The sequence below is a fragment of the Bos grunniens genome, chromosome 1 (assembly GCF_055505025.1).
Source record: "Bos grunniens cultivar Pamir isolate PY7600 chromosome 1, Bosgru_T2T1.0, whole genome shotgun sequence".
Lineage (NCBI taxonomy): Eukaryota > Metazoa > Chordata > Mammalia > Artiodactyla > Bovidae > Bos > Bos grunniens.
The window spans coordinates 142,127,351-142,144,718 of NC_141165.1; the positions used below are offsets into that span (position 1 = coordinate 142,127,351).

Consider the following 17,368-nt stretch of genomic DNA (forward strand, 5'->3'; position numbering starts at 1 on the left):
AATACAGACTATATATGTGTATATATATATGTGTGTGTGTGTGTGTATATATGTAACATATATATGTAGGCACAGAAATAAGTAAAGTATTCTATGATTTATTTACTATAAAAATTTTTATTTCAATTTTGGAAAGTCAGTTTGCAAGCACTGCCTAGAAGGAAAACAATTTATAGTTTGAACTTTGCTCATGTCATTTGGCTTCTCTTGATGCATATTTCCTAATCTCTACACTAGTTTCTTCTGGTTCTGCAATATTAAGATTTATTCATTCATTCATTCCAGGTATTTATTAGGGTCTTGCTTTGTAAAAAGTACTGTGATGTGTACAGAGAAATTATCTCTGAAAAAAATGAAACTGGCTCCTGTACTCAAAGACTGTACAATCTAGAGGGAAGATAGACATAAACCAAGAATGAGAATAACCACCAAGTAATTACAACTAAGATATGCTGGTGCAATATGCTGCCAGGAAAGTCTTAGGCAAGTTTAGCTAGTTTATAGAATTAGATGGGGGTTAAGAAAGGATTCCCTTGGAAAGTGACTTTCTGAAAGAAACTTGTACGAAGTGAGCCTTCAAGGGAAATAAAGAAGTTTTTGAGGGAAAAAAAAAAATGTTGATTTGCTTTAAGACCTAGCAAAAGCATGGCTGGAAAAGAACCTGGAGGTGTGTGAACAAAAATAAGGATTCAGAGGGACATGTGACCTATATAATCCAAAATTTTCTAAAAACCATGTAAATAAAACAGATCCTGAAAGTCATAAGAAATCATTTGAAGCAGGGAAATTACATGAGCATATGGACATTTTACACAGATTAATCTTGTTCATCTTGGTAGAAGCAAGAGATAGATGAACATGAATGCTTTAAAAAAATGTGGTTACAGTAAAAAAAAAAAAGAAAGAAAACAGTGAATAAATTCCAGGCACACTGTAGATGTAGACTATCCTGCCTGTTTAAAAGAGTGGATTCAGTAGATATTGATGACTTTTGAGTTTCTTGCTTGGACAACTCTAACATTGTTGGTATCATTTCTGCAGGTAAAGAATCTTATAAACAGAGCAGCAGTTTTAGAATAAATATCAAACATAAGATCAGTTCGTTATTCATTAACTTTAAAATGTCAAATAGATGTTAGATATGTGTGTATGGCGACGAGATGACAGCCATGACTTGAAAACATGCACTGTGATGTTGTCAGCCTTAAGAGTGACTGGTATTTAGGCCTGTGTGGGGATAAAACCGCACAGTGAGTAATATCTACACCTTATGAAAAATAAATGATGTCTGTGATACTCAAAATGCTTCCCAGTACCTAGAAGGGTGTCTGGTACAGCATCGGTATTCACAGGGTACTTGTTGAGGTATTGAAGAATAATAGAGTGTTAATAGCTGTATCCCAGGGAACTGTAATATACATGAAGAAGAAAGCAACCCCACCCCACCTCCAATGAGACTAAGATGTCATAGAGTTCCTGGAAAAATGCAAGGCTGTAATATTTTGAAAGTTGAGAGGCAGTCATATTTCCAGAAGAAAAGTTATCAATCACATTTGTCCCTCCAGAAGCTGCTGAGAGGTTAATGAAACTCATTTGAAAGAAATGTGAAGTCTGTTTACAGCTGTGCTGAAATTTGAGAGAAAGAAATTAGGTGGACAAGAGCTGAGGATCATATGGAAAGTTAGCAGGTGTAGACTCCATGTTAATTTAAGGGTTTCAAGTTTTGTATGAAGGTGAGCAGAGCAGGGAAGATGTCAGTGTTAGAAGGACTTTTATGATGAAAAAGGCTAGAGCATGTTACACAGCTGATGAAACAGATCAATCAGTCAAGGAAAAGTCACAGATGTAGAGACAAAACTATCTGAGAAGGTAGGAGATAGGATTCATACACTCTAAACTGTACAGCTGATACAGCAGCTTACTGGAAAAGGGGAAGCAATACATGATTTATTTTATCTATAAATATGTTACAAAATAATGTATAATTTTTGTGACTAAATCCAGAGACTACTGAGGTCTTATGGAAAGACAGATAAAAGATATACCCTTATAGTTCAAAAATTGTTTGATTTAGCCCTAGGAGGATTCTTGGGGCAATTTTAGAAGCTGTGATGGTTGACGGTAGACTGGGGAGCCTTTAAACCCACAAAATACTATAGAATTAAAATTATGTATCAGCAAAATAGAAAAAAATATATTTATATACTTTCAGCATAATTACTCATAATTTCTTATTCCATTTTAAAACACACATTATAAATTCAAGCATATTTTAAATCAGTTATATTTAATAAACTGGCAAATCTTGTCTTATTTAATTGGAAAAATATATGACATTTAGAAGTTAATTTAGTTTTAATTTATATTTTAAATAGCATGTATTATAGACTGTCAAAATAAACTATACAGACTTCGAATTAAAAAAAAAACATTACTTATGTACATTCAGATATATTTAACTCTTTAAAGCAACAAGCTAAATCTAGAGTATATTTATTTGTTGGACTGAGGGACTAATTTTTAACAATAGGCTTATCTAACATTCATATGTAATACATTCTATTCATAATAGTGGCTTTTCTATGTATGTATTTTAGTGGACACAACATCAGTCAATAGTTTATGGTTCAGATTTTAAAAATATTTTATGATTAGTGATATTTTCCTGTTCTCACTTATTAAATATGTGTTTATTTTGAATGTTGTGTCCCTTGATTCACAAAAAACGTGTGCAAAATAACAACCACAATCAATTTGGGATATTCATACAGCATAATTCTATCTCATTTTACTTTATAAACATTGAAAATATTTGGTAGATGACAAATTACTCTTGTAAAACTGACTATAAAATCATCTATGGAACTAGAGACTGATAAAATGATATTTATTCATTTTCTCTGTAATTTCAATAGCTAAAAATATTCCTAACATGCTAGAATGACTATAATATAATGCCTTAAAAAATTCTTGGTAATAAAATTACTCTGAAAATATTTTTCACAATTTATTTTGGCTTTACAACATGTTTAATATTGTTTGTTTAACCAAAACCCAAAAACCACCTTAGTACCTTTTAGCAACTGCTTCCTTTTTCTTTTCTTGAAATTGAAATTCTTGAATTGAAGACATGTTTAATATTTACATTGACTCAACATAATTTGGTGACACATAATTCCATCCATATAGAGAAGTGACATAAATCATCACCAATAAATATATTGCTAACATTTTTTCAGTTAGTTTTTATTATAATCAACTTTTGATTATACATATAATGAACTATTGAGTGAAATTATTTTGATGGCATTCAACTCTACTTTCAACAAGACTAGTGTATATTTCATCTCCAAATAACATGAACAAAAAATAAAATATTCAAGTTTATGGCAAATACTAAAATGTTTTCTTAAGGTTATGATTGTTTTAGAATAGAAAGAAATTCTAAAATAATGGTGAGGTTGAAGTTCAATTAATGGGGAAGAACTTCATTTTAACAGTGTGGAAATCTCAGCCAAGTCTAAATACTAATCATACGTTCAAGACAATATTTATTTGGTTTAGCCCATAATATAAAAATAAATTTCTGTAAACTATTTTCATTATCTTTGTTTCTCAAAATTATTTTAAATGAGAAACAATAACATATGTGTCACGTGTACCAATGGCCAGTTGAGTTAATGTTCCTCGCTTCTATTCTTTTGCAAATTTTCATTGCATGAACTTATAATTTTAATTATATTTCTTGGTAATTCATTCATTATTAAAATATAGCTATTCTTATTAAATGTGTTTTCTAAGAAAATATGATAGCAAAAAAAGTACTATTAGCAAACTTTACAGAATATGATGAGCTCATATTTAAGTAACAGTGTGAATTTACCAGTGACACTGTGGAATGACTGGTGACCTTTTTCTAAAAAGTTGTATCTTCAGTATAAAATATTTACAATGTTCACATTTGAGAAATCAATGATATAACTAATGTCTATGTTATGTGAAATAAACATTATTTATATTGAGTCTCAGTTATATTTTTAATATGTGACAAAAATTTAGAAGCATTTTATACTAGATTTTTTTATTCTTTGTCTTGTATCAAAATATTTTTTGTAGGTAATTGGTAGTAGCTTTGTGTACATCTTGTATTAATTATTTTCTCCTTTTTTCTTTCCTACTGTCACTTTTTTCTTTTCCTTTATTTTCATGTTTGTAACTCTACTCTTTTTCCTTAATTATTTTTTTCTTGTTCTACTTTCAAAAATAATTTTCATCATACAGATAAATGCTGTGAAGCGAATAAAAGCGAAAATGGAAGCCAGTCATGGCAGCTGAATGCTGCTGCATTTTCTTTCATTATAGTCATAAGTTTGTCTTGCATGTTTTAATGTTGTTGCTATATCATATATTTCCTTTTTTGCCCTGAAAACTTACAAGACTAATCTATAATTGCAATAAAATATTTTCTAAAGTCTAACTAAATATGCATGTGTCCTCACCCACAAATAGTGAGCCTTTTTTCCCTACCCCAAATTGTTGACCTTTAAAATAGATATATTTGTTGGGAAATCACAGAAGGACATTGAACCAAGATTGTTTCTTCCAAGTACTAGTTCACAGAGTAACTTGTTTCATTCTCAACTTTTTTTAATTTCTAAAGTTGGCCTTCTTAACTGTCATGTCACTTTTATTTGAACTTAAAAATGAAAGTGCTAGTCACTCAGCTGTGTCTGACTCTTTGTGACCCCATGATCTGTATAGCCCACCAGACTCCTCTGTCCATGAAATTTTCCAGGCAAGACTACTGGAGTGGGTAGCCATTCCCTTCTCCAAGAGGTCTTTCTGACCCAGGGATCAAACCCTGGTCTCCTTCTTTGCAGGGGGACTCTTTACCATCTGTGTGAGCCACCACAGAAGTCCATTTAAAACTTAAGCATTTGCTATATCTAATATTATTTCATTTGATTATTTTACAAATATAACTCAATATCCATGGCCAAATATTGTATAAATAGAAATTTTGTGATGTAGAATTGTGGCTCTTTCATATTGACTTGATTGTTATTCCTTTGAATGTAGGTTTAGAACTTTGTAAACATAATATTTCATAGTTTACTATTTATATAAAACATAAACCTGATAGCTTTTATTACATTAAATGTGTATGTCTTATGTACTGCCTGATTTTCCTCTTATTGACATAAAATATCATAAGGAATTAAAGTGAACCAGATTCATTTCTTCAATTTGAATACCAAAAATCTAGACTTTTAGTTTTCATTAAATAAAACTACCTTTCTGCAATTGTCCCAAAGTAAATAGTAAGTTAAAGCTGATTATATTTTTAAAGTTGCACCCTGTGTACTAGGTTTGAATTGTGTTCTGCGGTAACATCTAGTATTCATGTTCCAACATAAAATCTTATTACTTTTTCCTGGAAACCTGAGTCAGTTTCTTTGCAAGATCAGAGGGAAGTAAATGTTTTAGCCACTACTTTCCAGAAGATGGAACTGAGATGAGGACGTGTTACTAGATTCCAGCACTGAGAGGAGGCTTGGTTTGATGGAGTAGCATGAGTAATGATTGTTATTTTCACATTTCATTCATTACAAAATAAGAGAGAAGTATTTTGTGTGTGTGTTTTTTTTAACTCCCAGCTACAGTCTAGCAAGTAATTCTTACTATGTATTCAAGATAATTAGGAGGAAATCAAATTTACATGTATTAACAAGAATGACAGTGGCTCACATGGTAAATCAAATGATTGATTTCTGGGCTTTGAGATTCATTCATCAAAAACAATTTGTTTTGTTGTATTTATTGTTTTTATGTCTTCAATGAAATACTTACAGGATCCTATTATGTAAGATGTAAAGGTGGACCAACCTTTGGTAGTCTGTTTTCTGTAACTCATCTTTCCAAACTCTTTGCTGTCCACTGCTATACTTCTTTCTTCTGAGCTAACAGCAAATCTAAAGAATGCAGAAGTGACCCATTTACAGGTTAAATACACTTCTTTCTCCCCTGCTGAGACAAAGGGATTTCCTCCTACCAATTCATGCAGTGTGGGGATTTAACCTATTTATTGGAAATGTTCTAGTTTTAAAATTAAAATAACCAGTGTTTCTGTGTATTGAAGAACGAACTATAATTTCATACTACACTCCATGATTGCATCTCACATTCCATGGATTTGGATAATACTTGCAGATGTGTTGACTACTGATATGTAACAAGTGCTAGGAAAGAAAGGAGTTCCAGGAACACTTGCATGAACAAATTTTTCCATTTGTTATAACCTGACTGGATCTTGCCAGTATTATCAATATTTCCATAATAGTCATAGAAATTATCTTGATGTAGTACATGATTATGAAATACTTTTGTAGAGAACATGTAATATGTCTTTAGTAAGATAAGAGAGTTGATTTTTTTTTTGAAATTTTATTTTATTTTATTTTATTTTAGTTTTCTGAATGTTGAGCTTTATTTTTTTTTTTAATTTTTTATTCCTTTATTTCTCATGTGTTCCCCATCCTGAACCCTCCTCCCTCCCCATACCATTTATAATCTATAATTCAAAGTCACAAACAGTGATATGAAGAACACTCAGTCTAGCTTACATGATACTTTGGCTGATATTTGGACAGGTCAGAAAAGAACCTAAAATTAAAATTCTAGTATCTTAGCGGAATTACTTGCACTTAATAAAGCTGTTCATTTATGTTTTTTAAACATCTAAGTCCAAGTCAAGATATTAATCCTAAAATTAATAAGCTATTCATTATTTGGCCAAGTTTCTATTCTTAGACGAACAGTTATTTTACAGTTCTAAGACGTGCGTAAGTTAAAAAATATTCTCAAGACATATTAAAATATAAACCCCGTGCTTTGCCTTATGTCTATAAGAAATAGGAGAGCACAAAACTATAAGCAATGCAGCTGTTGCATTTCAAAAAGTGAAACCTTAGAGAGCATAAATTACCTTGTCTGATTGTTATTTTACATTGTAATAAATGTAAATGTTGCTGAATTATATTTTTTATTACTTGAGTTTTACTTTTGTTATGTACAACCATCAAGTCTGACAGTATGTTTTGTCTAACTGAAATCTGCTGTAGATCTAAGGAAATGTGATTATTGCTAACCAAGATGTAAAAATTCTCCTAGCATCATCCAATATTTTTTTTTAATCCAGTGGATTTTTCAATAAAATTTTGTGCCTAAATGTATAAATATGAACTTGTGTGTAAGGTGAGTTTTATGTTATTCATTATATATAATCAGAAATATGTACCTATGTTCATTGTTGTATGTATTGTATCGTCAAATGTTAGATCATTTTAACAGTTTGCTTAGACCGTATTATACCAGTTATAAAGTTAGGTTGATTTGCTTATGCATAGTTACCATTATTTGCACATAGAGCATTCTGATTATGTTTTTATATACACTTGAAATCATTTTTCTTCTTCCAACCCTTTCCAAGTTTATCTTCTTTTATCCATTTATCATTTATCCCTACTGATCTCTCGACCCCAATTCAAGCTCTAATTATTTATCAGATTGCTCTAAGGTCGATCAAACTACATTTCAGATATGTTAACAGATTATGCCTAAGAGGCAGCAATAAAACCTTTCCTATGAAAAATATTGTCTTATATGGGAGAACCTTAAGTTAATTTCATTTTTGTCTTTTCTGTTCTAATACTGTTATCCATTGAGAATAAAAACATTTTATAAACCCTATACCCATATTTTTTCCAAACTATTATGCAAATGTACTTATGTACTTATCTGCGTTCTTTGCTGTTAGACATGAAAATGATTGAAACTCTTAATGACTTCATTTTCCTTAAATTTTTTTTAATTAGCTTAAAGTATCTCAAGGGTTTAATAATGTTAAATAAATAAATTCTAGAGATTGGATTAACATATTATATATATATATATGTCAATTATGTAAAAATAATTGCCCAAATTGCACATAATTTTGACTGTTTGCATGTTCAGCATTTCTTTTAATATTAATAATTAAAATTACAAGTATGCATAGTAATTCATCAGTTATACAATTTGGAGATGCTTATACAACTTATATTTTCTATTTAATAATTCCCATTAATTATATTTAATTTAAATTAAAATGTAAGTAAGGAAAATTCTATAATGTTTTTTAATCCAGACAGGTAGATTTATGATTTTTTATTTATATTGAACAAAATAAAATATTTGAGGAGGAATTAGGCCATGAACTTTTAGATCTGGATGGTTACTTTCAGATATATGAAAAGCATTCTTTTTATTCATTATACACCTACACATGAATAAAATAATAAAATTTCTAGATTACAAATGATTTTAACAATTCAAGATGAATATTTGCATCACTAATGCAGTAGAGTAAATATGTTTGTATCTACCTTTCAAAAATAACTAATATTATGTGTATTTTCAGTTTATAGTAGTTAAGCAACATCTCTAGTCATAAAATTATCTAAAACGCCCCAACTATTTTATTAGTAGCACTAAGAGTTTTAAATAAATAACTTCTTAGGACACTGAAGTGAAGTGAAGTTGCTCAGTCGTGTCCGACTCTTTGAGACCCCATGGACTGTAGCCTATCAGGCTCCTTCGTCCATGGGATTTTCCAGGCAAGAGTGCTGGAGTGGATTGCCATTTCCTTCTCCAGGGGATCTTCCTGACCCAGGAATCGAACCTGGGTCTCCTGCACTGCACGCAGATGCTTTACTGTCTGAGCTACCAGGGAAGCACTACCTAAATTAAATATTATCATTTACATATTTCATAGCACTTATATATTAGAATTCCATTCACCGAATAAAGATACTAGATGAAAAGTTCATACCTAAATTTGTCATTTTATGTATTTTATTATTCCTCAAATCTATGAGACATAATGTAGTATCCTTTAACACACTTTTGAATAAGTACAAATCAAGTAAGCTTTCTCTTACTTGGTTTTATTTCCTTTCATTCTTCCTTCTTAATTTTTCTTTATACTATTCTCTCTCTCTCTCCCTTCCTCCCTTTGCTCCTCCTCTCTCTCTTTCCCTCTCAATTTCGGGCCATGGATAAATAAGATGCAGTTCTTCTGTTCCTTTTCTGTTAATTGCTGTTAAATTTTTAAATTTCAGAATTTGTGGTATATATATATATATGTCATAAAACCTTAAACAAAGTTAATGCATTGAATGGGTAGATTAAATTTATTTTCAAATGATTGGAGATATGAATATTCTACAAGTTGCCCTGGAATGATTTCAATATAAATTGAAATTGGTAAAAAGCCTATATTTAAATCAGCTGATTATGTCATTAAAAATGAGGTAGTATTTAATCACTATTAATGCTTGATAATCTTAGAATGCAGAAGATATTAACAGTAAATATTAGGTCTTAACTAAAAGGAAAAAGTTTCAAATATCTAATTAACATATTTTCTGCCCAACCACCATCTAAACTAATCCTCTAGAGTTAACATCTTTAATTTTTTAATTATTTATTTCTAGTTGAAAGATAATTGCTTTAACAATATTTTGTTGGTTTCTGCCATACATCAGCATGAATCAGCCATATGATTCATGCTGATGTATGTAGTATATCTTTCTACTACATGGTGCTTAAAAATTTAATATAATACATAATGATTATAAAAGTAAATAGCATCTCAGTATTTTGGTAGGAGAATGGATTCAATCTAATTTCATTGTTCTGAAATAAATCAGAGATGAGAATCTAATATCAATGCTTTATTTTCCAAACACCTTAGTTTCTTTATCTTACCTAAGATTATGAATCAGATACAGATCTCTGGCAGTCATCCTCCCCTCCCTCATGGTTATTAACTAAGTAATTGGAAGCCTAAAATACCTGTCCGTAAATCTTACAGAAAGAGTGGATTATTCTAGAACATCAGTTTTTAGCTACTAGTTAGCAAAATTGAAAAACAAAATAGCCAGGGAAAACACATATGTTCAAAAGTTCTAGTAGTGAATCTGAGGTGATTTGAATTGCAACTGATGTCCTCCTGTCTTTGTTGTAGACTATTATTCCAGCTACTTTTTAAAGATATACTTATTCAAGTGTAATTAAATTTTAAGTATGAACTAATCTAATGTTGGTTGTCTTAAGCCTACATACATTGTAAACTTTCTTTATTTGTATATGTTCAAATTGAATTTAGTTATTCTTTATCACTCCATTTTCAAGTAATGGAAATATAGTTATAAACTGGGAACATTGCATAATATTCAGAGATAACATAACTTTTAAATTATGCCATATTTATCTATGTACTAAATGGGCACAGTGAAATAAATCTCTAGTAAATCCTTTTTTTCCCTAAAAAGTAAGAAATTGAAAATGACTGTTTTTAAAGAACATCCATAATTCATGAACTTCTTTCAAGAATATTTTTTATCTCACATCTTAACATCGATTTTATATATAACAGTTCTGTTTTAAAGTGACTATTTCTGATCATTTTAATTGCATTTGTTTTCATCATAGCTTATTTTCTTAAAATAAAATGTATGTTATATATGTATTGTCCTCAATATCATCTCTTATTTAAAACCTGTGACATAATATCCAGCACTTTGTGTAATCCTATGCATGAGTTTCATAGTATATTAAATGTCATTTTATTTTCTGTACTTCTGTGTCTCCATTGTTGTAATAAAGAAAACTGAGGAAAACCTTTGCTATATGTGTTTTCTTTATTACTGGTACAAACCTTTTCTGTCTTGTGTGTTTTCATTTCTAACTTGATCAGATTCAATATCTCAAAGTAATACATGTATGGTAACACATGCATATATATTTCTCTTTTACAAACAGTCAATTGTTGCATTGCCAGTTAAAAATTAAATAGTGTAGAAATTACAAAAGGGAAAATACTCATTTTCAAGATTTGCATTATTTTAAGGCATGCTTAATCTTCCTTTATCCAGAACAGCCTTCTCCCAAATATATGTCTTAAAGACCACTCATTAAAATGTTTGCATACATTTTAAAATGAAAATTATAGTATCTGTATTTTGTTACAGTGCTTAACTTCTTTCAGTTGATAAAATAGTTATAGAAGTTTTATATATTGGGAGAGAGAAAGAGGTAAGCTAATTTTTTTTTCTGTTCTTGTTTTTATTTTTCCTGAAGCTCCTTAAAAATCATATGGTATCAAATGGGAAGTATCTGGGGATATTTGAACATTTTCATAGTGACTGTCACAGTAATTTTATATTACCTGGTTAGATTTATGTTACTTTATTTTGGGGGACCACTAAGAAAACTAAAGAGATTTGAGCAAATATATTCTAGCATTCTAATAAAACACCATTATCTTGTTATAGCAACAATCTGAGGATCAGAGAACGACTAGTCATTGACATAGTCCAGTTACTCATATTCTGTTTTCCTTGTATGTTTGTTTTACCAAATTACACTGACAGGAGGTATACCTAAATCTCTTGTCTATTACTTATATGATCTTCTAGCTTTGACCTAATTCCTTTGACTTCTTGATTGGACCATAGGAAAAATTTTCTGGCAAAGGAAAGGCTGTGTATTAACTGACCACCATGCCTTCCAGTAGTCCTGGTACTTCTCTTAAGCTGCTGTTATATTTCTCACTTCAACTTATACATAAAGCTTCATTTATTCTCATGATCAGTATAATAAACTCACGTGGTGTATATAGTCTTAGAGTATCAAGTTAAATTTTATTATTTTCTGATTTTTATACGTTGTCTAAAAACATTTTTTAAATGACTTATTTATATTTTTGGTTAAAATAAATAATATTATCTTTATATAAAATACTATTTTTACTTTCTAATGAAAGCTAAAATAGATATTTCCATTTCAACATCTATCCTTTTCATTTTAAAAATAAGAAAATTCAATACATAATTTGCACAGTGGCTATATGCTTGCTTTACTGATTTCTCATTTATTATTACAAGAGAAATACTAAATTATTTTAAAAATCATATTAGAATATATTCTTTTATTTTTTTAAATGTGGTTAAAACAGAACTAAAAATTATCTCCTCAAACTAGCATTTCTGGTTTGAAGAATCTCTGAATGACAAATTTCCATTTGCCATTGCTTCTTTCTATATAATTTCATCACGCTGAACTGGATATGTACATTACCTGAAAGATTAAATGCAAAATTCACTGATGGTCTTGAAAAATGATGAGAAATGTATTATACTTTTGGTACTTATTGTTGGAAAACAGAATAACAATTAATTGGGTTTTCATATACTATCCTGAGACTTACTCTTCCATCAAATGGCTCAGATATGAAGGAAAGTTTACTTAAGGAAATAGAAATATTTCTCTACAACACTATTCAGTATGGTTCATTTCTAGATTTCCTCATACAAAAACAGGAAACTGAAAGTGATTGACTTGCCTGTGTGTTACTCATAACTTAGTATGTCACATTTTGGTAGTTGTTAAAGGACATAAACATAATTATAGACATTCTCAGTTGATTCAGGCCTATTAACAATTCCCATTAAGATTTTAAAATATTAACTTTTTTCCTGCTCTTAAATATACTTTGTTTTCTAGGCTAGTTTCAACTTTGCACCAAAATTGAGAGTACTGTACCGAGTTCTTATATACCTCTTATCTCGATATACATATAGCCTCCTCTATTATAATCATGCAGAGTGGTACCTTTGTTACCATCAATGAACCTACATTGAGACATCATTTTTTACCCAGAGTTTGTATTGTGTTACTCTTGGTTTTGCACATTCTATGGGTTTTGATGAATATATAATGACATGTATCCACCATTATGGTATCATACAAAACAGTTCCAGTGCCCTAAAAATCCTCTGTCCTCTGCCTGCCTTTTCACCCCTCTCTGCTAATTCCTGACAACTACTGATGTTCATAGTTTTGCCTTTTCTGTAGTGTCATATAGGTGGAATCATACAGTAAGTAATATTTTCAGATTGGCTTATCTCACTTGGTAATGTACCTTTAAAATTCCTCCTATATCTTTTCATGTGCCTCTGTATCTTTTCATGTTCATTTCTTTGTAGTATTGAATGATATTCCATTGCCTGGCTGTTCCATGTTTTATCCTTACACCAAATGAAATGAATAACATTTTTGTCTCCATTTTTCTTAGTGAAAGTCTACACTTCTATTTTATAGTTGATGGTATACAATATAGTCATTCAGATGCAGTGTGCAATAATAACTGGCCCTACATGTTTAGAATGTTTTGTTTTAATAACATAGCTTAATTTTTTTATTTAACCCCAATGCAGAAAAGGAAGTTTCTAAGACACAATACAATGCATGTTAAAATGGAAATTTTGTAAAATTAATAGGTTATAAATTCCTTAAAAAATGATAATATCATTCATATATTTGTTCACATTTACATTTATTGTCTTATAAATTTAGAGAATTCAAAAGTATGTATATTTAAGAATTTTATAATAAATAGGTTAAACTGTATGGAATTTCAATAAACAATTTGTAAAACATCAATTGTAGTTTAATATTGATGCTCCTGCTCTTTAGTTGCTAAGTCATGTCCAACTACTTGCTACCCCAAGAACTATTTAGTCTGCCAGGCTCCTCTGTTCATAGGATCTCCCAGCCAAGAATACTGGAGTGAGTTGCCATTTCCTTCTCCAGGCAGTCTTCCCAATGCAGGGAGCAAATCTCTACTTCTTGGCAAGTGGATTCTTTCCCCTGAGTCACCTGGGAAGCTCTAGTTTAATCTTATACAAGTGTAATTCAATTTTGTAATATAGTCTTTAAGAAAAAAAGGTATTTTCTGTTTGTGTAAAGAAAATTTAATTTCCTTGTTTTAAATATAGGGAATACTCTTTTAATATTAAAAGAAACAATGAAATTGGCCATTTAATGAGTGAACAAAGACCTGAAATTTAAACTATTCACTTTTTTTTAACACTGACCAATATCTGTTTTGATCATATTCATATCATTCCAAGAAGCTCCCTTTTCTACTAACCAATAAAAGCTTCACTGTCTTATGTGAAATAACAAAATTAATTCCATGAAAGTAAACTGAACACATACCATAAGATTTAAACTGAATATGAAGAAATTATAGTGAGTGAGGTAAGAATAAACTTCAAATATAGCAGTTTGAATAATTATCATATAGAAAAATATTTTATATTACTGTCCATTTTTTGGACGGGATTTTGTGGAAGGTGGTCTCCTTCCAACATAATTAGCAATTTGAAATGTCAGTGTAGATAGGAGCATAGATATTCTGCTATGCAAGTGCTTTAGATATTTCACAGTTTCCCATGATTTATATTTGTACCAGGTTTTCAACCATTATAAAATATTCATTACTAAGTTTTTAGTTATTTGAAATATTTATCAGAAAAATGTTATCTACTATTTCTTTTAGCCAAGTTGATTTTTCAAAATTAATGCAATTATTTTATTCTTTAATTTCCTTTCTTACACTAAAACATGTTACCTTAACTCATATTAAAACTTGACAAGTTTCCATCAGCATTCTCATAGAAGAAGAATACTTTTTATATTTTAGATTGTTCACTTTTTATACAGAATTGTTTTAAATTTTAAAAAAGATAGATACTAAAACCTTAAGGGAGATTGAATAGATATTTTAAAAATGGTCAAAATTATGAGTCACTTGAAATGTCATTCTAATTAAAAGTATATAGAATAAGTATACAGGCAAACTGTTTACCCTCTGAGCCACCAGGGAAGCCCATACTAATTATAATTTATGGTATATATGTATATGTATACATATATAATACAAAATATAGTATATTTCATCTTATACAGTGTCCACTTTTTATATTTTTTGATGGAAACCATTTTTAAAGTCTTTATTGAATTTGTTACAATATTGCTTCTGTTTTATTTATTTATTTATTTTGGCCATGAGGCATGTGGGATCTTAGCTTCCTGTACCTTCTGCATTGGAAGATGAAGTCATAACCACTGGACCACCAGGGAGGTCCCTACAGATAATGTAGGGAAGTCCCTACGTTATCTAATGTGAATTAAATCACTAATCGCAATATGAGACTATCTTCTAGCTTATTCAATCCCAACAGCAGGCAGGTATTGACATGTATATATGCATTATAGCAAAAGGTATGGAGTAAGAGAGAGGGAAGGCTGGATGGACATTTAGCACTGTAGCCCAAGCCTCTACTAGCCCCACTCCCAACCACTGCAACAGGCTTTATTTCCTTGTCTATGTGTTTCTAGCCTCTTCCTACCATCTTTTAAGAAAAGATCAGTTAGGTTTTGTTGGTGGTGGTGACTATTTTGTTTTGGTTGATTTATTTTTTCATTTGTCTATTCAATTGAAAGTTTCATTCTTTTTAACCTCATAATTTATCACTTAATCAGCATCTTCCACCAGTTACCCCCAATATCAAATCCCTAATATCCATAAATATCTGCTAACTTCAGGTTATACTGTATATTTTCATATATCTCCTTCTTTGCTCATATCATGTTCTAACTTAAATGGGCTCATAATCACACAGAAAACTTCTTATTCTTCAGTGTCATGTCAGAAGTTATCTTTTCTATCATGCCTTCCTTGACCACTAGTCATCAGCTTCCACGCTTCTTCCACATATTTTCTCAGGTCACACTATGCTACACCACTAGAAAAGCATTCTCAGTCACCCCTATAAATACATTAATAACTCCCAGTGAAGAGAGTCCTTTGCCTTTTTCTTTTTTTATTCTCACAACAGCTTGATAGAATTGTTTAATAGCATTATGATAATCATGTCATATGATTAGCACATAGGATGATCATATGTCTTTGACCAATTTGTCACTAGGCTAAAAGATAACTTTTATGATATAAAGGACTAGAAAATATTTTGAAAAAACATGTCAGTCACAATCCTACTTTGTAAATATATATATATTTACATATATATGTAAATAAACATGTATACTTTTAGAAAAGAGTGTAGGGTTTTACAAATATTAATTTGCATAGTAAAGTATAATTTCCTTTCCATTACTAAACCAATTATCTTCAATTAACTGCTTTTTCTTACCTCAAATCAGTTACTTAGTTTAAAAAAATGTCTGATTTATCAGTGCTACCTCTTGATACCATCTTCCAAATCTCTCCTGTTAGTAGGGAAAAGGGACTTGAAAGGAAATTGTAGATTAGCATTGCATTTATGCATTAAAAAAATCATTATACATGTAATATCATTTTGACAGAAAAATCAAAACGACTAGAAAATAGTATATAGGAATTGTAAAATACAATCTTCACCTCCCAAATACTAGGGTTGTATGAAAAGAAATTCGCTAGTAGGTAGTAAGTTGTCTACATGAGTATTGCTGAACTGATTACACACACAGAAGACAAGACTACCTTTTTAAGATGTACCAAAAATAGCCTGAAGACTTAAAACATAGATGAGGACTTCCCTAGTGGCTCAGATGGTAAACTGTCTGCCTGCAATGCAGGAGACCCGGGTTTGATCCGTGGGTCGGGAAGATCCCCTGGAGAAGGTAAAGGCAACCCACTCCAGTACTCTTGCCTGGAAAATCCCATGGACAGAGGAGCCTAGTAGGCTACAGTCCATGGGATCGCAAAGAATCAGACACAACTGAGCGACTTTCCTTTCCTTTTCCTTTTAAACATGTATAAAACATAACATAGGGCTTTATTGCTATGTCTGAGTAATGTTGAAAGATTATTGGTGAATTTTGCTTATATCTTTTAAAATCTGAAAATTTTCAATTCCTAAATTTATGAGGAATACTACAAAGGGTTTTATCAAAGAATCAGAAAGCTAGGAAATCACATACGATATAAACTTCCATGTAACTATGGATCTCCAACATGACTTTTATAATATATTTGTAGATATAAAGAGCTCCAATGAACTCAATATATGTTCATTTAAAACACAGCTAATTACCTCTGGTGTGATCCTAAAAGCCAAAAATCCCTAAGACAAGTCCCAAAACACTTATAAACTGGTGTAATTACATACAAGTATGTACTTTTTTCAAGTATCTAACAGTTTTTATTTTTAATATATTTTTAAGATTTTACCCTTTTAAAATTCCAATATTATTTGCCTGAAATGCAATCCTTTATAAAAGACTGCAGTTTATCTTCACTGATGACTATACTCTCTTCACAGCCAGCACAGATATACTAGCATTATGTACATTTTCCCTTTAAATCGTACCCTGAAAAACATGGGAGATAGAACACTGTACCCACACAGTTTTTGTACAACTAGCTCAATAAGCAATTAAATATCTGAATAAAGTGAAGGTTTAAGGGCACTCCATG

General features: G+C 30.5%; 1 protein-coding gene across 2 annotated transcripts in view; it reads left to right on the forward strand.

The window, feature by feature from the left end:
- The window catches only part of NCAM2 (neural cell adhesion molecule 2), a 559,186-nt gene that overhangs the window by 519,477 nt on the left and 22,341 nt on the right, over positions 1–17,368 (forward strand). Inside the window, exon 16 of one of the 2 annotated variants that reach the window (XM_086322181.1) lies at positions 4,282–5,624. The exons of the other annotated variant lie outside the window; for it this stretch is intronic. Coding sequence (XP_086178307.1) covers positions 4,282–4,388 — 107 coding nt within the window. The 3' untranslated portion in view covers positions 4,389–5,624. Of the gene's footprint in view, positions 1–4,281; positions 5,625–17,368 lie in introns of those variants that run through there. 2 annotated transcript variants of the gene reach the window in all.